At 38.3% G+C, this 27906-nt stretch overlaps 1 protein-coding gene across 2 annotated transcripts; it reads left to right on the forward strand.

Annotated features, from left to right (window-relative positions):
• The first annotated feature begins 5135 nt into the window (after positions 1 to 5135).
• On the forward strand, positions 5136 to 27538 carry LOC133800234 (probable glucan 1,3-alpha-glucosidase). 2 transcript variants are annotated; one of them, XM_062238190.1, is made up of 7 exons: positions 5136 to 6845; positions 14097 to 14132; positions 18950 to 19223; positions 19311 to 19446; positions 25846 to 26056; positions 26332 to 26538; positions 26931 to 27538. In XM_062238190.1, the coding sequence occupies exons 1-7, from the start codon at positions 5259 to 5261 to the stop codon at positions 27297 to 27299; spliced, it is 2820 nt and encodes a 939-aa protein (XP_062094174.1). In that variant the 5' UTR covers positions 5136 to 5258; the 3' UTR covers positions 27300 to 27538. The 2 variants fall into 2 exon arrangements, with proteins under 2 accessions (XP_062094174.1, XP_062094176.1); XM_062238192.1 differs by lacking the exon at positions 14097 to 14132 and having other exon boundaries at positions 5137 to 6845.
• The last annotated feature ends 368 nt before the right edge of the window (positions 27539 to 27906 follow it).

Below are 27906 nucleotides of genomic sequence, written 5' to 3' on the forward strand. Positions count from 1 at the left end.
GGCTCAGTCCATCTGATCTTGGGTACAGATATATAAATCACAATTCTAAGTGGATTAGGCTATTACCGACAATCGGGGCTGAACCACTATAAAAATCTCTTGTGTGTTATTTACTTTTTGTTCATTAAACCGTCTGTGTCGTTTTTATTTCTCTTGAAGGCTTGTCGTAATTGACGTTCTCACGTCGTTGGCTAAAAACTCAGTCAACAAGGATTTACAGATATTTCTCATCAAATAATAGTGCAGAATACATGATATCAAGATTAATCTTTTTCATTTCTTCAAATATTGTTGAAACAAATGTATATAAAAATGAGTTGGTAATTACTTAACTGCCTTTCAGCAAATTTAGAACCTTTGAAGATATTCACATGAATAATATAGCTGAAACATGAAGAAGAAGAAGAGGAAAAAAAATTCATATTTTCCTTATTTAGATGCTAAAATAGACATGGATTCTAATGATGGATTTAATCCACCAAATGATTGGTTTCCTTGCGGCCTTCTCATTGTGGTAGAGGATCATTATGTGGAGTCTTGTGGAGTTTGCTCACATCATAATATTTGATTTTGGGTTCTCTAAATAAAAAAAAAAACCCAAAACACAATTAATAATAGTGAATATAGTTAATAGTGATAGAAATTTACACTCAAGAACTTGTACAAAACTGAAAGAAAATTAGAATTGCAAACCTATTAGAAGACTATGATTGAGATTCTACCAAAAAACAATTTTGTAAACAATATGGATTTTCGGTAGAGCTTTCTTGCTTCTACCAAAAAATATGGATTTTTGTTTGTAAACAATTTTGATAGTAATTATTGGCAAAAGAAGAAGATTGGTTTGTTTTTTTTATTGGGCAAAGAACAAACATCAAAGTTGGTTGGATGACAGCAGCAACTACTAGTGGTGTCGACAAAGATAGTTGCAGATGCGATAGGAGCTCAGCGACAGCAATGAGATTTGACACAACGGAGGGAAGTGTGATAGTAATTTATATTAATTTTAAAATAAAAATCTTAATTCCAAAAATAAAACCTAAGATATAAATAAAAAAAACTAAAATTAAATCTTTCTAAAATAGGAAGTCAATTAAAAATCTCTTCCCAAAAACAAAATAAATAAATCTTCCCAAAATAAAATGTTTATCTTCAAACTGTCCTTCCAAAACCCACGAACCCAGTGCCCATCACTCTCCCTCATCTTCTTCTAGCTTGACTATCTTTGATTTGCTTCGAATGTCATCACCTACAATGAAGGTAAACCAACATCAAATTCATACACAATCTTACAGTCAAGCTCTAAAACATTAAATAAGAAATTAATCAATAAAAAACGAGAGGGTTTGGATGAACCAGTTATGAACATCCCAAAGCAGATCAACCTTACCTGTAACGACCCAAATTTGCTAATAGGGCTTAAGGGCCTTAATTAGTGTGCCTGGAGGGTATAATGGGAATTATGTGTGACTTTAATGATTAAGATGCATGATTATGATTTAAAGCATGTTATATGACTATTTGAATATTTGAGATGCATGACTATGTGTATTAGTATGCATGTAGGCCCTGATTAGACTAGACGGGCATAATCGTAATTTTGGCCATTATGGGCATAACTGTATTGATATATGTGATAATTGTCGAGACCACATTATTATGTGGATATATCTGTGATCTGTGACTCGAGACGATCCTAGTGAGCAAAGTAGTGAAAAAGTCGTAGCGGGGATTTATACCCGGCTCGGGGTGAGCCTAGGGGTATAAATGGGAATTCAGTGAGTATACTAGAGTCTATCTTGACATTGAGGAATATTATTGGTGATTAATTAGGTATCGGGAGTTAAACAGGAAATACTAGAGACACTCGAGGAGTTAGCGGGAATTGGGTAAAATGACTAGAATGCCCTTAAGTGGACTAAAGGATTAGAAATAAAGGGGGAGGGCATTAAGGTCATTTGGCATGTAAGGGATAGATATGCTGAGGCTTTATGTTAGTGGGAATTGTAAAAAGTTATAGAAGTCTGAAAGAGAGAAAAGAAGGAAAAAGAAAGAAAAGAGAAAAGGAAGGGAAAAAACAGAGTTACACTCTCTTGGGTTGGTTTGTGGTTCTCTCACCACTTTTCTGGGATTTTCTTGGAGCAAAGCTCAGAGGAGAGCTGGGTTAGGCTAAGTATCAAGAATCCTAATCTAGGATTGCAGAATTGGCAGAGGTTTAGCAAGAGGTCATCAACACTTGAGGTAAAATTCTGTAAGTTTCTTTAGCTCTGGTTTTGGTTCCTAGCTAAGATATCTAAGCTGTGTTGATGGGGAATTTTAGGAAAGTTGGAGCCAAGGGTTGAGGAAGAGCAAGCCAAGGAAGTCTAGAGGCAACTTGAGGTCGAGATTCCACCAAAGGTAAAAATTCTAAGCTTCTAACTTTGTTGTTCAATTGGTTTCTGCTGAGTTTTAGTGTCTAGAAGTTGCTATGGTGAATTTTGAGTTTCGGGATGCATGTGCTTGAGTTCTAGGTATTTGGGGTGCTTGGGATGAGTGGAGTATGATCATAAGGTTGTTTTTGAGTTTGGGAAAGATTTGGAGGGGTTTTGGTTGAGATTGGTTCGAGGAAATCGCAGAAAGGGAAAACTCGGAGTTGGCCTGTCTGTGACTAGCACTACAGCGCTAGCCTTTGGGTGCTGTAGCGCTAGGCCATGCATGCTGAGTAGGGCTGTGCAGAAACGATCCGATCCAATAACAAACCGACCGATCCAATGTCAACCGACCGCTAAAAATTGGATATCCAATCATGATTGGATTGGATCGGATGACATTTTTAAAATTCCAATATTGGATCAGTCGGTTCTTGGATCGGTCGGTTCTTGGATGACATGTAAATCCAATGGATCCAACCGACCGATCCAATCCAATAATGATCCAATACCATCCAATTAATATTTAGATAAAAAAATATATTATATATATTTTTTAAAGTTAAAATATATTATATTTTATTACATTTACTGTTTACATATATTATATTTGATGTACTAAACTTTTTTATTTAATTATGATGTATTATTGTAATTTTATGTTGGATTCCTACAAATTATTAAGACTTATGTTTTTAATTTTATGTTGGATTCCTACAAATTATTAAGACTTATGTTTTTAATTTTATATTAGATTTGTGTTGTAAACTTCTAAATCATTACAATTAAATATTTTTATTAATTGGATGAGTAATTAGTGTTTTTATAATTGAAATAATATTTTTTTTAAAAAAAAATCAGCCTAAATAAAGGTTTTAAAAGATCGGATGGATCCGATCTGATCCAACAGATAACCAATGGATCCATCCAATGGATGGAACTGAACCGATCCAATCATCCATTGGATCGGATCGGATCGATTGGTTCAAGATGATTGGATCGGATCGGTTCCAAAAATCCAACATCCAATTGGATGATTGGATCGGATCGGCTGGGGTTAAAAACATTGGATGTCATTCAATGAACACCCCTAATGCTGAGGGGATTTTGCTTCTGTGCGCTGTAGTACCCTCCCATGAGCGCTGTAGCGCTACCCTGCCTTTTGAAGAGGATTTTAGGGTTATTTGCAAGGGTTTTTGACCAAGGGTTTGGGGCTTGTTTCCACCACCTTGTTTGGTGGAACTAGGACTTCCCGGGGGCTCGGGACTGGCCCCGAGGCTAGGTTTTGGACTTGAGGTTTGATGATGACTTTGGCCTATGGTTGTGTTTAGGTGAGAGCTAGGGCTCGAGGGGGATCGTGCTCAAGGAGTCGAGTGATCAAAGCTAGCATATCGAAAGGTAAGAAAACTGCATCCGGTTATATGTTTGTGATGGGACTAAGTGCTCCCAATATTTGTATCGTGTCAATGATGGTATTATGCCATGGGACATGTGAAAGCGGCCTAAGAGTGTCGTACATAATATTTGCGCACAAGGCGCGGCTTGGCCACTGGTAGCCGAGGATAGCTTAATGTTCACTGATCTCGGTTTAAGCGGGCCGGAGTCAGTGGGATAACGGAGGGAGCGGCCTGAGGGCGCTAGCCCTAGTTATCATTTGTGAATTGATATATGATATGAGTTGATGTGTTTAGTATGTTGAATACTTGATTATACTGGATATTTATATGGTTGAGAATATGTGTTGCAATATGAGATATTGATTTGTCTGTTGATTGCTTATGCTCTGTTGTTGTGTTTTCTTGCTGGGCCTTGGCTCACGGGTACTACATGGTGCAGGTAAAGGCAAAGGCAAGCTGGACCAACCCTGAGATGGAGAGCTGCGGGGTTGAATGTGCATAGCCAGCTGTTCGATCACCATGGTCGAGGAGTGGGTCAGGACAGTGATTACCTAACTGTCTGTTTTGCCTTAATATGGCTTGTTATTGTATCTAAACCTTATGACTTTTGTAAACGGACTTTAAACTTAATATTTTTTGGGGATCCCATGTAAACAGACGATGTTTCTTAATAAAAGTGCGACTTTTGAGACCAAAACATTTTAACCCTAGTTCCTCTATAGTTTTAGTAACACGATTTTATTTAAATGACTTGGTTAGCAAGTCTAGCACTTAATAAACACACAGTGTAACGGTCTTGGCTATTCAAGACGTTACATTACCCATCAATAAAAATGGTTTGGATCCCTCTAAAATTCCATTGAAGGCACATAACTCAAGTCACAACATTCTTATCTACACTCACCTCTCATTCTCACTGCAGCATTTGATCTATATTTTACCCTTGTCGAGCAAATCCAAATCTTGCTCATGGACGTTAATGCTTAGACCAAGGTTGGCGAAAAAAGGTGCCGATGTGGAGCAGATTTGACTAGGGTTTGGGGTCGAGATTGGGGACAAAATGCAGCAGATCTGCACCTCCCCATACGCACCATGAGCCACAAGAGAAAAGAAGGTCATTCTGCACTATTACCATTACTAGAGAAGAATGACACGAAAGAAGGAGAAGATTGAGAAGGGTGGGAAAAAAGAGAGAGGAAAGAGAAAAAAAATTAAATTTGTATTTTTTTCATTTTTTATTTTAATTATTTAATAAATTCATTAATTAAAAAAATATGAGAGTATTTAAGTATATTGAAAAATTATATGATCTAATCTTATTATTATTTTGTTTCATTTCTCAAACAGCACATAAACAGAACATGCATACATAGAAGCCTGTCCAAGTCGCCATTACTGATACTGGGTTTAAAAGCATTAGCTTCACCTTTTCCCTTGGAATCATCAGCCATCCATGGAAACCCAGTTGGAAAATCTCAGGCTCCTATTTCTTTTCCTTCTTCTGGGGTCACATCTGAGCTCAGTTTTCTCATGGAAGAAGGAAGAATTCAGGAACTGCATCCAGACCCCATTTTGCAAGCGAGCCCGGCATCGCAACCCTGGTTCATGCGCCCTCGTCGCCCATGATGTCACCATCGTCAATGGCGAGCTCACAGCCAAGCTCCTTCCCAAGGAAAATCACGAAAACCCAGATCAAGATCACGATCAAGACCAATCCAAGCCGTTGATTCTCAGTCTCTCCGTTTACCAGGACGGAATCGTGCGGCTCAAGATCGACGAGGACCCCAAGCTAGACCCGCGAAAGAAGCGGTTTGAGGTCCCTGATGTGATTCTGCCAGAGTTTGATCAGAAGAAGCTTTGGCTTCAGAAACTTTTGACGGAGGAGGATTCATCATCGTCCGTGGTTTATTTATCCGACAGCTATGAGGTCGTTCTTCGACACGACCCGTTCGAGGTTTATGTTCGGGAAAAAGAAGGTAAGCGTCGTGTAGTCTCTATTAATTCCCATGGTTTGTTTGATTTTGAGCAATTGAAGGTGAAGAAAGAAGGTGAAGAATGGGAAGAGAGGTTTAAAGGACATACTGATACGAGGCCTTATGGCCCTCAATCTATCAGCTTTGACGTGTCGTTTTATGATGCTGATTTTGTTTATGGGATTCCTGAACATGCCACAAGCCTTGCTCTTAAGCCCACTAGAGGACCTGGGGTTGAGGAATCTGAACCTTATAGATTGTTTAATTTGGATGTTTTTGAGTACGTTCATGAATCCCCATTTGGGCTCTATGGATCAATACCCTTCATGATTTCCCATGGAAAATCTCGTGGGACTTCTGGGTTTTTCTGGTTGAACTCAGCTGAAATGCAGATTGATGTTCTTGGGTCTGGATGGGATGCAGAGTCTGGAATTTCTCTGCCTTCGTCTCAGAGTAGGATTGATACATTTTGGATGAGCGAAGCGGGTATTGTGGACACCTTCTTTTTTGTTGGTCCGGGTCCTAAAGATGTTGTAAGGCAGTATACCAGTGTGACTGGTCGGCCATCGATGCCACAGCTTTTTGCCACTGCTTATCATCAGTGTAGGTGGAATTATAGGGACGAGGAGGATGTTGAGAATGTGGATTCGAAGTTTGATGAGCATGATATTCCTTATGATGTGTTGTGGCTTGATATCGAGCATACTGATGGGAAGAGGTATCTCACATGGGATAGAGTTCTTTTCCCACATCCAGAAGAGATGCAGAGGAAGTTGGCTGCTAAGGGTAGGCACATGGTAACTATCGTTGATCCTCATATTAAGCGAGATGACTCTTATTTTTTGCACAAGGAAGCATCTCAGAAGGGTTATTATGTTAAAGATGCTACTGGAAATGATTATGATGGGTGGTGTTGGCCTGGTTCGTCTTCTTACTTGGATGTGGTGAATCCTGAGATTAGATCTTGGTGGGCTGAGAGGTTCTCTTCTAAAGTTTATGTTGGTTCCACACCTTCATTGTATATCTGGAACGACATGAATGAACCTTCTGTTTTCAATGGTCCAGAGGTAGGTGGCTTGCTAGCTCTTACGTTTCTCATGCATGCATTTTATTATCTTTACCCTTCTGCTTTCAGTGGCCATGACTTAAAAGGTGACTTGCCTGTTTGCCTTTTTTTTCCCCTTCTGTTACTTTGATGTTTACCAAAAGTCATGCTTGATTGTTTCGTGACTCAGAATTTGGTTCTTTTGGTTTTGGGTGAGAAACCTAAAGTTGGGTCCTAAACTACGTAATGCAACCTTAAGTTTACTCAAAAAATGAAAATAGAATATGCAACTTGGAGTTCTTTTTATTCTCAATTCAAATGATGAATCATCCTAAGTGACTTCCAATCTGTTAATTTATAAGCATTGTCGTTGATGTGTATCTACATGTTGAATATTAAAATTTTCTAGCTCCATGTCATGTAGAAGTAACTTGAGCAGAAGAAATATGCCTAGTGCCTACCTCTTCTGACGTGCGTAATTTGCTTATATTTCTTCCCAAACGATTCCAAACTGGTTGAAATGCAAGGTCTCTTAATGAGTATGTGGTGAAATGAAGCTTTTGCTTATTTGTAATCTAAATAATTTCATTTTATGTCATTTGGTTGACCTCCTCTGTTTTAATTTCTAACTTGAAACTGGATATTATTGGCAAAAATTAAACATTTGGTCACAATGTCTGATTTGTTCCAAAACAGTTCAGGGCCCTACCGTATTGTATAGATTGTAAGTTGCGGAACTCAACTTGTTGGTCTTTGCAAATTGAAATAAATGAAATAATTTTCCAGGATAAGCAAGAAGAAGTTGATTTTTCTGGGATAACATTCACAATTGGGTGCCTTTAAGGGTTGCTGGTGCGTAAAGGTTCAAAATCTACTGTTTTTTGACATGTGTGGGGGTTGAATTCTAATATGTAATTCTGTTATCAGTTTTTGTCTTCTGGGGTCATCTTGTTCCTAAAAGATGTCTTATTTTGAAAACTTCAATATATTTTTCATTAAAAAAATTGTGCTGATTCTTTTGAGAGCACATGTTCCAGGTTGTATTTTTCCTTTTCTCACCTTTTCGATTTGGTGAAGATTAGTCCTTTTAATTTTGGCTATAACCCTACCTGTAAATATGCTTACATGTAAAGTAGTAAAGAGGTCTTATTTTCTCTAATATTGTCCTTTGCTTGCATTGTTCATTTCACTTTGCCATACGAAGTCTCTTTTATGTGGATGTTTAGGGTAACTCATGTTCGACTATTCTTTTATATTTTCCCCTGTTTAGACGGAAAAATAAATTGCATATTACTCATTTATATTTTAATTACCTCAGTTGAATCATCCAACCTGATTCTTCTATCTTCCAAACCTGGGAAAAACTTCAGATTTTTCAGTTGAATCACCCATACTTGTAGACGATCCAATTTTGAATCGTGAAAAATTCTTCTAATCTTTTCTAGTGATAGGGCCCACCATGTTGCCGTTGTGGCAACTATCCAAAGTCTCTTTCTTGTGTTTGATCTCAAAACTGTCTCACTCCCTAAAATTAAGATGTCACGACAAGGAAGAGGCCAAACCCACAAAACCTTGAACTCCTTCAAAAACATGGACCAAATTGTACAATTGAATGGGCAGTGAAGACTTAGATGATTTACTGAGTTACTACTTTAATTGCATAAAACACACCAATTTGGAGAGATGTATGGTAAGGTCTTCATTTCTGGAGTATGTCGTTTGTGTTTAGCTGGCCTAAGGTAAGTAGCCACATAATTTTTTTCGATCTTCATTGGAACTGAGACTTTGCATATGTAAGAAGAAGAGAAGTGTACTCCTGTGGAAGAGTGTCGGGAACAATGATTTGCAAAAAAAGAGCCTAGACTCGTTCAATTCCAAGTCCTTTGATCTTCTAAGTAACTTTTGGAAGTAGTCTCTAAAACCTGTGTCATTTTTTAAATTTGTAGTGACTCGTTAAGATTTCTAAAAAAGTCCATGAGAATTCCCGCACCTTGATGAAGTTTTACTGACATGCAAAGAGTCAATGCTGGCATTATGAACACTAAAGCCTATAAAGAAGAGGAAGTTTAACTGCTGAAGCTGTCTCACCAATCCATTTGTCTTCCTAAAACCTGATCTTATCTCCTGAGCCAACCTTATAGGCAGCTAGATTGTGGAACTGGAGATGGAGGGAGGAAATGTACTTCCTAGGACTTCTTTAAGTAGTTTGAAGCTTCCCCTGTCCCAACCACTTGTTTGATCATCGTCCTTGCTTTCTTGTGATCTTGTGCCGAAGAGAATTTAATTCCAAAGGAAATCTCTAGAGCCACTTCATAACAAGTGCCTAGAGATTTGAGGTTCCTTGCAACATTCCCAATGCCAAGACCACCCTATTCCTTGTGGTTTGTTACCATAAGATTTGAGGTTCAAGTCCCTTTTGAGCAAATACATAGTAACTGCTATAGTTTCTTTCTTCCGTATATTGTAGCTTAAGTGGGGAGCTCTACTACTCGGACTTGGGGGATTTTTGGGTTCAAAGAAAATAAAAATAAGATGGGTTAAATGCCTTCTACAAGAGCCCCAGTTATCACTGGAATTTTAATGTTTCAAGAGAGAAAATTAAAGGGAAGAGAGAGAATAGGGAGTGACAAGAGGAAAATTAAGGGTATCAAAAAATTTTCACTTGATATAATAAAATCAAGGCTCTAAGGAGAAAAAGGATAATGCCAAATCCCAAGAGATACAACCTACCACAGTGACCAACCTAAGTGGCATGGACAATTCCACTCAATAAACAGATCTAGGCAATGTTTGGTGGCATGGACAATTCCACTCAATAAATAGATCTAGGCAATGTTTGGCAGGAAGGATGGAGATGAGGAAGGATGGATAGGGTAGGAAGGAAGGCGAGTAGAGGAGTGGAAAGGAAATAGGTACTCCTTTATGTTGTTTGGCAAGTTAGGAAGGATGTAAGCTAATTTTCTATCCTTTTGTTTGGTATTAGAAGTAGAATTGGAAGGATATAGAGTGGTTTGATTATAAAATTATTATTTTATTTTTAATATATTATTAATTATATTTTGTTTTAATTTTTTATTTGATCATAAATTACTTATATTAAAAAATATATACAATATTTAAATATATCGTACAATTTTTTAATTTTTTTATAAGTGAAAATAAATTTATTTTATTTGACAACTACTAAAGAAATCAAATTTAAAAGTCATTATATGAATACATCTAAAATATATAAAAATTATTATTTCAAGATCCTCCTAACACAAAATTAAATATTACTACAATTAATATATTTTTATTATGAAATATCAACATCTATATATTTTAATTTTAACTATTAATAAAAAAAAAAACAGAAAAAGAAATAAAATTATATATGATGAAATCGAAAAGAAACCCACAAATATTAAAAAAAAATATTTAGAAAAAATATAATATTATTTCTATTTTATCAAGAATAAACAAAACTTCTTCTCCAATCATCGAGATGTCCTTTGAATAATATCATAAATGTTATGTATTTTAAAATGGTTAAATAGGGTAATTTGTGATCTATAAGGTTATCATATTATTATTTAATTTTAAAAAAAAACTATACGCAATATTTTGGTTTAATTTTTTTTTAATATGTTTATGTCATTTTTTTTATATATAATATTGTTTATTTATTTAAAACTTATATGACAATCATAAAAACATACAAAACATAATTAAGAAATATTCTAAATAAAATTAAGCAAACGTGCGACGTTTGCACCTAGTAAAAAAAAGACATAGATAAATAAAAATTATATAAATATTTAGTTGTATTATAATGGGTGTTCTATGGCCGTTTATCAAGAGAATTGAGACATTGTGAAAAGTGATCTTTTGGTAGTCTTTGATTGTTTCTTTAAAGATGTAGTTATTCAGGGGAAGGTCAATGAGACCTATACCTTATTCCTAAGAAGATGGATAGTTGTTATGTTGGGGACTACAGGTCTATTAGTTTGGTCACTAGTCTGTACAAAATCATCTCGAAGGTGTTGGCTTGTAAACATTGAGAAGTTCTTTCTGACACGATAGCAGAGACTCAGGGAGTTTTTGTGGAGGGTAGGTAGATTTGAGACACGGTGTTGGTGGCTAATGAGGCAGTGGAGGTGTATCGGAGTAAAGGAAAAACGGGGTGGGTGTTCAAAATTGATTTTGCGAAAGCTTATGATTGGGTGTTTGTCTTCTACATCCTTCTTTGTGTTTTTAAATGGGAGACCACCTTCTTTGTGTTCTTAAATGGGAGACCAAGGGGGAAATTCAAGGGTTCTAGAGGCCTTCGTCAAGGGGATTCCTTCTCACTCTTCTTGTTTACTTTGGTGGTGGATGTCTTGGGCAGAATGGTGGATAAGTCTAAGAGCGTTTCGGCCTTTAGAGGTTTGACAGTGGGCAAGGATAAAGTGGAGGTCAGTCATCTTCATTTCGTTTATGATACGATTTTCTTAGTTAATGATGAGGAGTCTTTGTCAGTTCTTTTTTATATTTTGAAGGTTTTTTAGTGTTGTCTTCTAGTTATCTATTAATTTGCAGAAATTTCAGTTGTTGGGGATTAATCTGGATGAGGAGACAGTGGACCTTCGAGCTAAGGAAATTGGTTGTGAGGTGAGTCAGTGGCCTATGAAGTACTTCCCCTTGTTCCAAAAGTTTTTGGGAACCCGTTGTTTTGAGAAGTGTCGAACGTCTGGATAGGTGGAAGTGTGCTTTCCTGTTTAAGGGAGGCAGGTTGACCTTCATTCAGTCGATTTTATCTTCTATTTCGATGTATTATCTGTCGCTTTTTCGTATTCTTAAGAGAGTAGTGGGGGTTATGGAGAAGCTGATTCGAGATTTTCTTTGGGAAGGTGCAAATCAGTTTGGTTCCGACCACCTTCTCTTGGAAGGAAGTTTGTAAATTGCGAGGTCATGGGGGTCTCGGTATTGGCAATCTGGATTTGAGGAACAAGGTGTTTCTCATGAAATGGTTGTGGCGCTTTCCTTTGGAAAGCAAGACTTTGTGGCACAAGGTGGTGAAGAGCAGGTATGGGGGATGTAGGCTTTTGGGATACTGGAAGAGGGGGGAGACTGTCTATTCGTAGCCCTTGGAAAGACATTTTGACTCTGTATGAGGATTATAGCCAGCTGGTCAGGTTCAAGGTGGAGAGTGGGGGATCAGAGTCATTTTTGGGAGGATGTTTGGATTAACGATGCTCCTTTATAGTATCAACTTCCTAACTTATTTCTTCTTTCCAAGGCAGATAATTGTTTGATTAAGGATTTTGTGGTCTCGGGGGGGGGGGGGGTGAGGGAGGTTTAGGAAGCCTAGGGTGGGACCTGCGTCTCAAGATGAATTTGGTTGATAGGGAGGTCTCTAGTCTTGCTCAGTTGCTTGAGTTGTTAGAGCATGCTGCTCTGTCGGCAATTTTGGAGGATAGGAGGGTGTGGATTCCTGACACTAGTGAGATGTTCTCTTGTAAGTCAGCCTTTTGGATGTTAAGTTATGCTCATCTGGGTCCGGAAGAGAAGTGGGCAAAGAATTTGTGGAAGAGTGTTTCTCCCTCAAAAGTTAAAATCTTTTGTTGGCTGGTCTTCAATAATAGATTAAATGTTTATGATGACTTGCAAAGGAGGATGTAGAAAATATTGTTTTTTATTTTCTGTTATTATTTTAATTAATTCGGTATCCTTCAAGAATGGGAAACCAATTTGTACACAATATATTTTTTCCTTTTTTTTTTTGGAGGATTTTAGATTGATTTAGTACCATTGTAATTACCCTAGAATATTTGGTATTTAATACCAAATTAGTCTATAGTGTGTAAAGTACCTATTTAAATGGCAGTGCTCTCAAAGAAATAATATATCAGAATATATTTTCCACATGGTATCAGAGCCGATACCCTCACCCTAAGGAATCACATTTTTTTTCTCCCTCAGAAATCGTAGCCTACCCTCAGAAATTGCAGCCTTTTTTTTTTCTCTTCAATATCGCTGCCTTCTCTTCTTCCTCATGGCCACCTTACCTGATCCCACCATCTCTGATGATACACAGCCGACTCCACCATCAACAAGGGCTCTTCTAATGCCTCTCCTTCTTCATTTGATCACCAAAACTCTCTCCAAATTACCATCCACAAATTGAATGGTCAAAATTTCTTGCAATGGTCCCAATCCGTGAAAATGTACCTGCGTGGTCGCGGATGCTTGGGGTATTTGACTGGTTCTACTGCTGCTCTTGAAAATCCATCCTATGACAAATGGGAGTCCGAGAATTCTCTTCTCATGGCGTGGCTGATCAACTCAATGGAGGTGGATATTAGTAAGACTTATTTGTTTCTTTCCACTGCTCAAGAAGTATGGGAAACTGTCCAGGAAGCTTTCTCAGATTTGGAGAATTCTGCTCAAGTTTTTGAACTCAAATCTCGGCTTCGGGACCAGCGACAAAACTCTTTTACGGTAACTCAATATTATGGTGCTCTTTAATCTTTGGCAAGAGATTGATCTATTTTATGTTCCTGAATGGAAATGTTCTGCTGATGCCTCATTTTATCAAAAAATGCTTGATCAAGAGACTTTTTGATTTTCTCCATGGACTTAACTGAGACCTTGATGAGGTACGTGGTCATCTCTTGGGAAAAAATCCTCTTCCCACCATTTGTGAAGCTTTTGCAGAGGTTCGTAGGGAGGAGAGTTGCAAAAGAGTCATGATGGGTTCCCCTCTTGCTGCTGAAACTGCAGTAAGGTTGGTCATACCAAGGAGGCATATTGGAAGATTCCTGGGAAACCTGCTGATTGGAAACCTCGATCCTCTAATCGTAACAATTCTGACAGCCAGGCCTTGACAGCAGCACCACCCGAGCCTTTCCCATTTTCTCCAGCCCAAATCACTCAACTCCATTAGCTATTGAGCACGATAACCAATGCTTTCGCATCTGATCCTTCGTCTACTTCCACTCGAGGTACCTCTGCTGCCTTCAATGCTCAAAAATCTGCCTGGATAGTAGACTCTAGGGCTTCGAACCACATGACTGGTCAGTCCAGTCACTTTACCACTTATACTCCTTGCCCATGTACTCAAAAAATTAAATTAGCTAATGGTTCTCTTTCTTCTGTGACTGGTAAAGGATCTATTGCATTATCATCTTCCATTATACTCCATGATGTTCTTCATGTTCCCAATCTTTCCTGTAATCTTCTTTCTGTCAGTAAAATAACCCATGATCAGCAATGTTTTGCTTCGTTCTCACCACTTGGTTGTAATTTTCAGGATATGTCTTCGGGGAAGATGATTGGGAATGCGAAGGCATGTTGCAGGCTGTATTACTTTGATCCGTTTCCTCCTGCTCAAGTTGATAACGCTTTTATTTCTGCCAATAATAATGATATAATTCGGTGGCATTATAGGCTCGGTCACCTTAGTTTTTCATATTTAAAATATTTATTTCCTAAGTTGTTTCAGAATAAAGACTTGAGTTTACTTAAATGTGAAATTTGTCAATTCGCCAAACATACGTGTTGTTTTTCATTCTATCCCCTACAAATCAACTCAGCTTTTAATCTTATTCATAGTGATATATGGGGACCATCTAGAATAACCAATACTACAAATACAAAATGGTTTATCACTTTTATTGATGATCACACACGTGTTAGTTGGGTGTTTTTGCTTAAATCCAAATTTGATGCTGCCATGATTTTTAAAAATTTCCACTCTATGGTCAAAAATCAATTCAATGCAAATCTCCAAGTCTTACACACTGATAATGGAACTGAATATTTCAACTCAATCTTAGGTGATTATCTTCTTTCTCATGGCATTGTGCATAAAAGTTCATGTGCAGGTACACCCCAACAAAATGAGATTGCTGAACGAAAAAATACACCTATTGGAAATTGCTAGAGCAATTATGTTCACAACCTCAGTTCCAAAACATTTTTGGGGTGAGGCTATCCTCACTTTTGCCTATCTTATCAATAGAATGCCCTCTCGGGTGTTGAACTTTCACACTCCTCTATCTATGCTTCTCAAGGTATATCCAAATACACCGCTGGTTTCTAATCTTCCCTTGAAAACATTTGGGTGTGTTACTTATGTTCATGTTCTCGGTCCAAACCGATCTAAGTTTGATCCTAGAGCCCTTAAATGCGTCTTTTTGGGTTATTCTTCTACAAAAAAAGGATACAAGTGCTATCATCCCCTACTCGTTGTCTGTATGTCTCCATAGATGTTACATTTCATGAAGAAAAACCCTTTTATCCCAACCTTTCACTTCAGGGAGAGACAGTGAGTGATGTTTCTAGTTGGGATACCTGTCTTCCCAAGGCTTTTCCTGAAATTTCAGAGTTTCCAAACTCATCTGAGCAACAACAATCTCAGCCACCTAAGACTAAGGAGCTCTTAGTCTACTTTCAGCGACCAAAACATCATCAAGTAATACAGTCCACTAATGTTCCAACATCTCATGAATCTGATCCACAGACTACTCCTGATGTAAGTAATCCTTCTCTTGAACCTATTGTACTTGATAATATTCCTAATGTTGAGTCTTCCAGTGTGATTGAACCTGAGTCTGAGTTACCTATTGCCAAAAGAAAGGGAGTTCAGAGTTGTACTCAACACCCAATGTCCAGATATGTTTGCTATAGTAAACTCACTCCTCGCTATAGAGCCTTCCTGTCAAAAGTTGAGCAAGTGGTAGCCCCCAAGGATATTTCCGAGGCACTTGCACAAAAAGAATAAACATGTGGCAAGTAGTGTATGACGAAATTAGGGCATTAGAAGCCAACACCACATGGACAATCGTCAATCGGCCTAGAGATAAACATGTGGTAGGGTGTAAATGGGTGTTTACAGTTAAGCACAAGGCTGATGGAACAATTGACTGGTACAAGGCAAGACTAGTTGCAAAGGGGTTCACTCAAACACATGGTGTAGATTACGAGACATTTGCTCCTGTTGCTAAGCTAAATACTGTAAGGGTCCTGTTATCTATTGCTGCCAATCTAGATTGGCCCTTACAGCAGCCAGACATCAAAAATGTCTTTCTCAATGGATATTTGGAGGAAGAAGTTTATATGAGAATTCCTCCAGGCTACGAAGACAGATATGGAAAAGAGAATGTATGTCATCTGAAAAAATCTCTCTATGGTTTAAAACAGTCTCCAAGGGCGTGGTTCGAAAGATTTAATCAGGTGATAAAAAGGCATGGTTACAAACAAGCTCAATCTGATCACACACTGTTTTTCAAACACTCACAAGAGGGTAAGGTGACTATCCTCATTGTTTATGTCGATGATATGATAATAACAGGTGATGATTATGAAGAGCAAGACAAGCTTAAAGGTGTACTAGCCCAGGAGTTTGAAGTGAAAGACCTTGGACCTATGAAATACTTTCTAGATATGGAGGTGGCAAGGACTAAACAAGGAATTTCAGTATTACTGAGAAAATACATTTTGGATCTTCTCAAAGAAACCAGAATGAGTGGTTGTAAACCTGTAGCAACTCCAGTTGAACCAAAAGGCAAGTACAAAAAAAATACGAAAGAGAAGACGGTAGACAAGGGAATGTATCAACGATTAGTGGGCAATCTACTTGTCTCATACCCGACCCGACATTGCTTTAGCCGTGAGCCTGGTTAGTCAATACATGCACAATCCTCTTGAAGAACATTTAAAAGCTGTGTACAGAATCTTACGTTACCTAAAGAAAACACCTGGGACTGGCTTATTGTTCAAGAAAAATGAAAAACGAGGTGTTAAGGCATTCACCGATGCTGATTGGGCAGGATCAGTTGAGGATAGAAGATCAACCACTGGCTATTGTACCAAAGTTTGGGGGAACTTAGTTAATTGGAGAAGTAAAAAACAGTCAGTAGTAGCTCGAAGTAGTGCAGAAGCGGAACTTAGAGCTCTTGCTCAAGGAGTATGCGAGCTAATCTGGATTAAACGTATATTTGAAGAGCTGAAACTTCAAAGAACGAAGCCTTTATAGTTATATAGTGACAGCAAATCAGCAATCAACATTGCACATAATCCAGTTCATCATGATAGGACGAAGCATGTGGAAGTGGATAGAACACTTCATTAAAGAAAAAATTGAAGAGAGAGTTATGTGTTGTGTATGTTCCCAGCAAACAACAGCAGGCTGATATTCTGACTAAAGGCTTATCTAAAGACAGTTTTAATGAGATTGTCTTCAAGCTGGGCATGTGGAATCTCTATGCACTAGCTTGAGGGAGGGTGTAGAAAATATTGTTTTTTATTTTCTGTTATTATTTTAATTAATTCGGTATCCCTCAAGAATGGGAAACCAATCTGTACATAATATATTTTTTCCTTTTTTTGGAGGATTTTAGGTTGATTTAGTATCATTGTAATTACCCTAGAATATTTGGTATTTAATACCAAATTAGTCTATAGTTTGTAAAGTGCCTATTTAAATGGCAGTGCTCTCAAAAAAATAATATATGAGAATATATTTTCCACAGAAGAGACTTTATCATTGTTTATCCCCTAATTGGTGTGTTTGCTGTAAGATTGCAGAGGAGTCAACTAGACATTTTTCCTGGACTGTCATTTTGCTAAGGAGGTATGGGGTAAGTGCGGGCTGAGTTTGGGGTCCTTTGGTGTATGCCCCTTCTTGTTCTCAATTGTTTATTTGCCGGTTAGAGGGAGGTAGGAGGGTGTCTCACTTGTGGCAGAGCACCTTGCTGGCGACACTTTGGGCCATTTGGCTTGAAAGGAATAGTAGAATTTTCGAAGGTGTCTTCAGTTCAGTTGACTATTTGGGATAAGATCAAATTTTGGGTTGCAACTTTTGTGTAGATCCAAGTGTTTGGAGTGTTTTGGGGGAGTTTCTTATTTGGATTTTTGTAGGGATTGGGGTAATTTATGGCTTTAGTGTTGGGGGAGTGGGGTTTTGTTGTGGGTGGTTTGGTGGCTTGTTCACTTTTTATTGTTTGTGTTGGTTTTTGTTACTATGGTATTCCTCAAACCATAAGTGAGGGTTCTCAATATATTTGAGAGGAGGTTAGTCTAAGAGAAATGTCTCTTGTCTCTTTTCCAAAAAAAAAATAATAATTTGGTAAAATAATATATATTAGAATTTATCAATAAAAATAATAAAAGTAATGTAAGAATTTATATTAAAAAACCATAAATAAAAATTAGTAAAATAAATAATATAACAATCTATCAAAAAATATCATAAAAATGAAGGAATGAGATTGATAGAGAAATAAAAGATTATATAATATATGTAGTTAGTTGTATTTTAATAATCTAATAAAATATTATATATAAATATATATGTTTTTTTTTACCATCCATAAATGGAATGATAAAAATAGTGGGCCCAGGAGGAAATCCCTTCCATCTACCACTTTCTTTCATTCCTTCTTTTCATCTTGCCAAACAAAGGAAAGATCTTTTCCTTTCACACCTTTCCCTCCATGTCACTCCTTCCATCTTTCCATTCTACCAAACATACTGCTAATCTACTTAGAATATACTTATGTTTGAAACCGAAACAAAAAAATCTTAAAATATTTATGAGGTTGAAATGTTGTACTAGTCTTTAGAATTTTTTTATGTTGAAGTGTGCATGAAATGGTTATAAAAGGAACCATTTGTCTCTTTATCCTACTATTCCTTAATGTTATGGTAGAGGGTTTTCCCGGGACAGTAACAAAGGTTTGATAATGTTAATTTTCCTTATTCCCATAATAATCAGTAGGTGATCCCTTACTTTTATCATGTTTACGTGCATGTGTGTGTTTATTTTAATATTCTAATTAAAATGTTGACGACACTACCCATTTTCTCTTCTGATTAGATTGATCTAGTTATAGTACATTAAAATAAAACTTAAAAGGTAGGTGTAATTCGACCCTTGATTTTTTTATAGGTAGAAGAGTGATGGTGCAGCATATGATTGTTGTTCTAACTAATATTTAATTTTTTTTTATTTATAGAGATGATGCAGTGCATCATAACGCTGTTGTTCTAGATAATGTTTAGTCTTTTTTTTTTTAAAAAAAGATGATGCTGCATAAAATTGTTGATCTCGTTGTGATTTCATATGTTTCTACACTCTTACAAAACTGTTTGGCTTTCCAGGTTACGATGCCTAGAGATGCTTTACACCAAGGGGGTGTTGAGCACCGGGAGGTGCATAATGCTTATGGATACTACTTTCACATGGCTACATCTGATGGGCTTGTAAAGCGAGGTGATGGAAATGACAGACCTTTTGTGTTGTCAAGGGCATTTTTTGCTGGAAGCCAAAGGTATGGTGCAGTTTGGACGGGAGACAATACAGCTGATTGGGACCACCTTAGGGTTTCAGTTCCTATGATTTTGACTCTTGGTCTTACGGGATTGTCATTCACAGGTCAGAAACAACAATTTAATTAGGATAGTCATAGCAACTATGCCACCTTGTTAACACAAACTGATGTTATAATGTTTATACGTACAGGTGCTGATGTTGGTGGATTCTTTGGCAATCCTGAGCCTGAATTGTTAGTTCGGTGGTATCAAATAGGTGCTTACTATCCTTTCTTCAGAGCACATGCTCATCATGACACAAAAAGACGAGAACCTTGGTTATTTGGGTAGGATTTTCATAATCATTGTAATTTTACAGTTGTCAACCCCAAACTTGGTACTCCTTGCTTTTATTTATCTAAAGCTGAAGTTATGTTTCATTCCAACTTCTTTGGAGACAAAGAAAAACTGATCCAAGGACATTTATATATGTGTTTGTGTATGTGTATGTATATTTATAAAACAAAACCCGACTTGTATAACTGTGTTGAGAGTGAGTGAGAACTCCCACTTAGAACAGTGGCCAAAAAACAGAAAGCAAAGCCAAAAGTTATATAACATTACAACTAAACTGCCAATCTCTGATGAAGTCAGACAAAAAGGCAACTTTGAATCTTTATCATTACATAACCAAGTGGCTACTGGCTACCCACTGTTTAATCTTGTCCCAAATGCTTTCAACATTTGTCATTATGACCATATTATTTGTTGTTAGGATATCTTTGGAGACACTTAAAAGTGGTTGGATGGATGAATGTGTGTTCAAGTGGTTGGGTTTAAGTAACCATAAATTTATCTTATCAAGTGAAAAGAAAGTAAAATATTTTAGCATTGTCATTGTGTTTTTCTCACAAATCTGGCTAAATATTTTAGGATTGTCATTGTAGTTTTTACTGAGGTTTGGGTAAATAGAGATTTATTATATTTGAAATCTGTGAGTTAGTTTTATTATTACATATAGGCTTCTATGCGTGTTTGTTGTCATACATGTAAAAGAACTTTGAAATGGTTTGACTTATTCTCTCCATTGTTGTTTCTCGTTGTAGTTCGTCATCATTTTTGTCCTTTGTTCTATTTCTCTCCACAATCCCTTTGTAGTTGTTCTTTTGTGTTTTTCTCATGTCTTCTCTTTTCACACTCTATCCTACCTTAATCTATGCAGATTGATTTTCTATTAAGATTTATAGAGAACAGGGATGTGGATCTTTAATTTTGGACACAATATTTTTGTTTGCAGCATATAAAGACGTTTGCATGCTATTTGTGTCTTTTTTCTCTGGTGTTGTTTTGTTCTTTTTTAATCACCAATGACAACATTTGTTTTTTTCCTTCTTTAAATTACTTGATTAGTATTGATGAAGCAACTTCTGTATAGATTGCCTGCATGTATGATAGACCTCCTATCACGTATGTGTATGCATAAAGGACTAGGCAATAGGGAATGTGGTAGCAGGGAGTTAGTCATGCATTGGGTCTTGGGGTAGAGGTTGGTTAGAGTAAGAGTAAGGGTTTTGGGGTAGGGGTTTGTTAGAGTAAGAGTAAGATATAGGTATTAATATGTGCCTATTTGGGAGTAGAATAAATAGAGAGGAGTCATTTCGTAGGGTGTGGAGAAACTAAGTGGGTGTAACCCTTGTGGGAGAGAACCAGGCTCTGGAACTCCTGTGTAGCTTAATATCAGTACAATTTTCTTTCTATTTGCTATTTTTGTTCCAACTTGCAGAAAAATTCCTATCAAATTGGTATAAGAGCCACCGATCTGATATGGGACCGAAAAAGGATGCACATGTGGAAGTCTTGGACGAATGCTTTGAATCAATGCAATCGGATGTTCGTCAGGAAATTTTCAAAGTCCGGTCTGATTTCCAACAGTTACCTACGGAGTTGGAGATGTTGAAGACCGATGTGTAGAGGATACCGGCTTTGGAGAAAAAGGTTGATTTTCTGGTGGGTCACTTAACCCAACTGCTACAAGCTACAAGTTGACTGGTAGCTGAAGTCACTACTACTAGTGATGATTGCCAGCGTAAGGCTATCGATGATGGATTGTTTGCGCTGGTGCTAGGAGCCCCAGATCCTACGGTGATTTCACCTCCGTAGCAAACACAATTTAGCTCCTTCTCGACTGTTCAGTTGTATGGTTGGGATTATCGACCACCTCGTATGAAATTACCTCTGTTCTCTGATGACAACCCAGATGGGTGGATTTTCTGTACTGAGCATTATTTCCTCCTCAATCAACTCCTTGAGGCTCATATGTTGGAAGCAACTATTATTGGATTGGAAGGGGACGCACGAACTTAATTTCAGTGGTAGAATAGGTGACTGATCACATCTTGGGCAACTCTAAAAAATTTACTGCTCCCTAGATTTTGTGCCATTCCAGTGGGGTCACTTTCTGAGGAGTTTCTATCCATTCAGCAGGACGCCACGGTCAAGGAATATCGTATGAAGTGGGAGGTGCTAGCTTCTCGGGTCCCTTATGTGCCCGAGCACTCTGTCAAAGGAAATTTCGCCAAAGGGTTGAAGGAGGAGATTAAGGGCTCTATTCACATATTCCAACCAGTGGGCCTGACCCAAATTATAGAGACGACCCTGAGGATTGAGGAGGGCCACCAGTTGTTTTCTACGTGCCAAGTTCCTTGGGTACCTAACTCTAAGGCCATACCCAGTCCTATTACTCCTCGACACACTTTTAAACCTTTCCCAGCCAAGATGATAGTCGTTTCACCTCTGTCACCTTCTCCATCATCGACTGCTCCCTTCTCCAATGCAGGGAAACTGACTAAGCCTCCTACCATACGCCGTTTATCAGAGGCCAAGTATCAAGATTGGAAGGCACAGGGCGTGTGTTTTTAGTGTGACAAAAAGTGTCATCGAGGACATGAGTGTGAGCAAAAGGCTTTGCAATTTATGTTGATGATGCCCCATTAGCCATGGATTCTCCACCTCCCACTCTGGATTCTTCCATTGAGAGTGTCGCCGAGGAGACGTTAGCTACATTGTCGTTAAATTCTTTGGTTGGAATAACGTCACCACATACTATGAAATTAGTGGGCCAAATTGGGCAACAACCAGTGACTGTGCTCATCGATAGTAGGGCAACACACAACTTCATTTCAATGGATATTGTCACAACCACTAATATGCCTATTACAGCTACTATGTGCTATGGAGTCTTCCTGGGCACGGGAGGAAAGGTCCGAACAGAGGGTATTTATGATCAAGTCGAGTTGGATTTGGGAGCACTTAGGGTTGTTACAGACTTTTTTTACTGCTGGAATTGGGAGGTGTCGATGTGATTTTGGGTATTAAGTGGCTAGAAACTCTAGGCAATATGCAAGTCATTTGGCGAATTATGGTCATTAAATTTGAAGTTGGAGGCTCTTGGGTGATGTTACAAGGCGATCCTAAACTCTACAAATCACAGATTTCGCTTAAGGCAATGATCCACATGGTGCAACAAGAGGGACAAGGCTTCTATGTTCACTTGGGTGCTCTGTCCGTGGCTTATAAGGGCGACACCGACCCCATTCCTCCACCAATCTCGTCCCTATTATAGCAATATGATTCAGTTTTCAACATGCCACTGGGATTGCCTCCACGCGCACAAGAGCATTCCATTATTCTTCGCAAAGGAGTTGGTTCCATATCGGTTTGCCCCTACCGCTATGCCCAAGTACAGAAGGATAAGATTGAGCATTTGGTGGCGGAAATGCTGAAGGCCGGGATTGTACAACCAAGTACCAGCCCCTTCTCTAGTCCGCTATTATTGGTAAAGAAGAAGGATGCTAGCTGACGCTTTTGTGTGGATTACATGGCATTGAATCGAGAAACAATGACTGATAAGTTTCCAATTCTAGTGATCGATGAGTTGCTTGATGAACTACATGGGGCGAAGGTTTTCTCTAAATTGGATCTCAAGTCGGGATACCACTGAATTCGGGCCTGTGCCAAGGATATTGAGAAAACAACCTTTCGAACACATGAGGGACATTATGGATTTCTCGTTATGCCCTTTGGTCTCACTAATGCACCAGCCACATTCCAAGCTCTTGTTCCAAGCTCTTGTGGATGAGGTGTTTCGTGATTTCTTATGCAAGTTTATGTTGGTATTCTTCAATGATATATGGGTTTACAGTCAGACAATAGAAAGAGTTAGTGTTGGTGCGGCTCCATCAGCACAACTTTTATGCCAACCCGAAGAAGTGTCTTCGCACAAGCTAGTTTGGGGTATCCCATAAGCTTGCTGCCATGGAAGATTGGCCCACCCCTAAGTCATTGTGGGGACTCCGTGGGTTTTTGGGTATTGCCACAAGTTTGTAAAGGGGTATGGTAGTATCACTCGACCCCTCACTAATTTGCTTAAAAAAGACGCCTTCCACTGGTCTTCTGCTGCTCAAGACGCCTTTGTTAGTCTTAAGAAGGCTATGTGCTCTGTTTTAGTGTTGGAGCTGCTCCATCAGCATCAACTTTTTTGCCAACCAGAAGAAGTGTCTTTTCGCTCAAGCTAGTTTGGGGTACTTATTGTTCTGCTTAATGGTGTCGGCTGATCCTAGCAAGCTTGCTGCCATGGAAGATTGGCCACCCCTAAGTCATTGCGAGGACTCCGTGGTTTCTTGGGTCTCGTAGGATACTACCACAAGTTTGTAAAGGGGTGTGGTAGTATTGCTCGACCCCTCACTAATTTGCTTAAAACAGACACCGTCCATTGGTCTTTTATCGCTCAAGATGCCTTTGTTAGTCTTAAGAAGTCTATTTGCTCTGTTCCGGTGTTGGCATTACTGGACTTTTCTGCCCCATTTGTACTAGAGGCTAACGCATCGGGGTTGGGTTTGGGCGCTGTGTTGATGCAAAACCATCAATCCATTGTGTATTACAGTCAAGTCCTCTCCCCTCAGGCTTGCACCAAGTTAGTTTATGAGCGAGAATTGATGGCCATTGTGCTTGCTATCCACAAATGGCATCCTTATTTGTTGGGTCGCAAATTTCTTGTGCACACGGATTTGCGAACAAAGGCTGGTTGCTACCAAACATCAGCATTGGCTGACTAAACTTCTCGGAGATGACTTTGACATCTAATATCGACCTGGTCTTGAGAATGAGATAACAGATGCTCAGTCCCGCATGCATCAAGAAGTGTCCTTCGCTGCTATATCAGTGCCCAACGTCCTTTCCATTTCGAATTTACAAGCTCATGTAGCAGCTGACTCGTCATTATTAAAGATAATCCAGGAGTTGCCTTTGGGACACGATTGTGGGGGTTATTCATTCACTTAGAGTTGTTTGAAGTTCAAGAGGGCCGGTTGGTGCTACCTTTGTCTTTGCCTTTTATTTCGTTATTATTACAAGAGTACCACAACAGTCACGTGGGCGGGCATTCAGAGGTGTTCAAGACTTTTCAGAGGTTGGCAGCCCACCTCTATTGACTGGGAATGCACAAGGATGTTTAGGAATTTGTTGCTGGGTGTGCAATATGTCAGCAACACAAGTAGTTGGCACAATCTCCAGCGGGGAAAGACATCTCCATGGATTTTATAGAGGGTCAAGCTACTTTTAACGGATTTGACTTTATCTTGGTCGTGGTGGATCGCCTCACTAAGTATGGCCATTTCATTCCTCTTCGGCACTCTTTCTCAGCTACTACCATGGCCACGATGTTTGTTCGGGAGGTTGTAAAACTCCATGGTGTTCCTTGTTCGATTGTATCTGATCATGACAAGATTTTCCCAAGTCGTTTCTGGAAGGAGCTCTTTCGTTTACAAGGCATGACCCTCAAGCACAGCACAACACGACATATCACTCTCAATCAAATGGACAAACCGAAGTGGTGAATCGTTGTTTGGAGACTTATCTTCGTTATTTTGTAAGCTATAAACCTAAGCAGTGGGTGACGCGGTTACCATGGGCCACATATTGGACCCTGTTTTTGGCCCTCTACCACTGCACCCCTCCACCCTTGGTTCACTTTGAACCTGCCAGCAGAAAATGAAGATGCAAGTAGATCACAAGAGGTGGGATGTGCAGTTTGCGACAGGTGATTTAGTCTATGTCAAGTTGTGCCATTATCGCCAAAGGTCATTAGCCAAGCGCCGTAATGAGAAGCTCGCCCCCGGCTCTTTGGTCCCTCCCAAGTGACCGTGTAGGTGCTGCTGCTTACCGCCTTCAACTGCATCCGGATGCCAAAATTCACCTTGAGAGTCATTGTGTAGGGTGTGCAGAAACTAAGTGGGTGTAACCCTTGTGGGAGAGAACCAGGCTCTCGAATTCCTGTGTAGCTCAATATCAATACAATTTTCTTCCCTATTTTCTCTCTATTGCTATTTCTGGTCCAACTTTCAGGAAAATTCCTATCAATGTTTGATAGAGTCCAGGTTTTACTTCATAAGGGTATCATCAGTTAAAGAACTGAATGAGTACCCTTTCTGTTTTTATGAAATTGTAAGTTGTGTATTTTGGTGATGTCTTCCAATTTTGTATGGTTGAGGTTGACTTGTAGTACTCTTGTTTTCCAGTTCCCTGCCTCTTATATTCATTGGTTAATTTTTTATTTCGTATCCAAATAAATATAAATATATATGTATTGCATTATGTATTATGATTTATTATATGACTCCATCATGCTTGATCATTTGCCAGGACATAATTCTAATACATATATATATATATTTTCTCACTTATTACAGAGAAAGAAGGACGGAGCTTATAAAGGAAGCTGTACACATGCGCTACATGTTGCTACCATATTTTTACACCTTATTTAGGGAAGCAAACACGAGTGGCATTCCAGTTGCTCGTCCTTTATGGATGGAGTTTCCTTCTGAGGAAGCTACTTTTAGCAATGATGAAGCGTTTATGGTTGGAAACAGTCTCTTGGTACAAGGCATTTACACAGAGGTAAATTAGTTTTCTTATTACTTGATTTTGTATTTCTTCCTCATTCCATAGCTTCGTTTCACTCTATCCTGGTTCTAAAAACACACTGATCTCAACCTCCTTTTACCAATGAGCCAGGTAGGCATCCATGATCCATCTATTGGCTTGTTTTTTCCCTTGTATATTTGCATATTTGATTCCGCTGCCTTTCCCTTTTCTGATGCCTTCCCCCTTTTTTCATTCCTTTACTATATTCTTCTGGTGATATCTGTTGTTTTTTCAATGCCTTCTACCAGAGAGCAAAGTATGCATCTGTTTATTTGCCTGGGAAAGAATCTTGGTATGATTTGAAAACCGGAGCTGTGTACAAGGGAGGTGTGACTCATAAGCTGGACGTCTCTGAAGAGAGTGTTCCTGCATTCCAGAAAGCAGGTACAATCATACCACGGAAAGACAGGTTCCGACGAAGCTCTACTCAGATGATAAACGATCCATATACTCTGGTAATACTTGAGCATGTTTCTAAATTCTAAAAACATATTGGACATCAAGTCAACTTTATTTTTGTATTATACATTTAGAATCAAAAAAGAAAAAGAGGAAACAAGAAAAGTGATGCCTGCCTTTAGTTTATAGAGTATGTATGATTGCACAGAAAGTTGTATCTGTATATAATATACATAGAATTTATATAATATATACTTAGATAGATACATATGCTCTATGCCTTTCAATTTTCTGGAATCTTTTTAGGCAGATGTAAAGTAGTTTAGAACATGTCTCTGGGTATTATGGTGAACAGCCGGTTACTGTCAGACATTTTTTAGTAATTTATAATGTACTTTGTCCTATGATCTATAGAATCTGATTGATATCGTCCTGTGCCATTTTTTAGGTAATTGCTCTTAATAGTTCCCAAAAGGCTGAAGGAGAACTCTACATCGATGATGGCAAGAGCTTTTCATTTGAAAAAGGTGCCTACATCCATCGTCGCTTTGTTTTCTCAAATGGCAAGCTTACATCTCACAATGTGGCATCCAATGCACCTGGGGGAGCACAATTTTTATCTGAATGTGTTATCGAGAGGATCATATTGTTGGGATGCTCTGCTGGACCGAAAAATGCTCTCATCGAACCAGAAAACAACAATGTAGAGATTGAAATGGGGCCGCTTCTCCTTAAATCAAAGGGAAGCTCAAGTTTCATCACAATCCGCAAACCTAATATACCGGTTGCCAGTGATTGGACAATAAATTTTTTGTAGAAATTCATGATGTCCCAATGAGTAACTTTAATCTAGTGATTTGATAGGATCTTCATGTTAACGGAAGAGCCTTATTTACATAGTTTTAGAAACATAATGACCTCTTCCAAATGCAATTTCACCTTAATATGCTATAGACTTCGATGTGATATTTATTTTTCTTTTCTCTGTGCGGATTGGAAATTTTGTAATCTATATACGACTGGCCTCCATGAAAGTAAAAATGTTGCTTTGGTTTATCTAATTTGCAAAATCTGAAAATATGGTTGGAAAACGTTTTTTTTCTTTTCTCAGTGCGGATTGGAAAACGTTTTTCTAATTTTTTAATTAATAATTTGTTCGAGAAAATAAAATTACTAAGATAATTAGATATCAGCAATGTTGTGGTAAAAGTGAATCTCAGCAAGTTCGGAACATATATCAGCAATTTTACGAAAATATTTTCAACTCTCAAGTAGCCTTAACTCTTCAGCTACAAATTTAAATTTCTTAGGATTCAACATAGACCGATTGCATAGTGGTAAATAAAACTCAAACATGTTAAATTGTCAATACATACCAAATTTTTTATAGTGGTTCAACTATAGTCTCAATGATACGTCATGAT

This window comes from Humulus lupulus, chromosome 1 (genome assembly GCF_963169125.1).
Source record: "Humulus lupulus chromosome 1, drHumLupu1.1, whole genome shotgun sequence".
NCBI classification, from domain to species: Eukaryota; Viridiplantae; Streptophyta; class Magnoliopsida; order Rosales; family Cannabaceae; genus Humulus; species Humulus lupulus.

Bases quoted from the DNA above. Each gene is read 5' to 3' on its own strand.
- LOC133800234 (XM_062238190.1), top strand. From the start codon at position 5,259: ATGGAAACCCAGTTGGAAAATCTCAGGCTCCTATTTCTTTTCCTTCTT. The intron at 6,846-14,096 runs GTAGGTGGCTTG...TGTAATTTTCAG, and splicing joins CTGTTTTCAATGGTCCAGAG to GATATGTCTTCGGGGAAGAT. The intron at 26,057-26,331 runs GTAAATTAGTTT...GCCTTCTACCAG, and splicing joins TACAAGGCATTTACACAGAG to AGAGCAAAGTATGCATCTGT.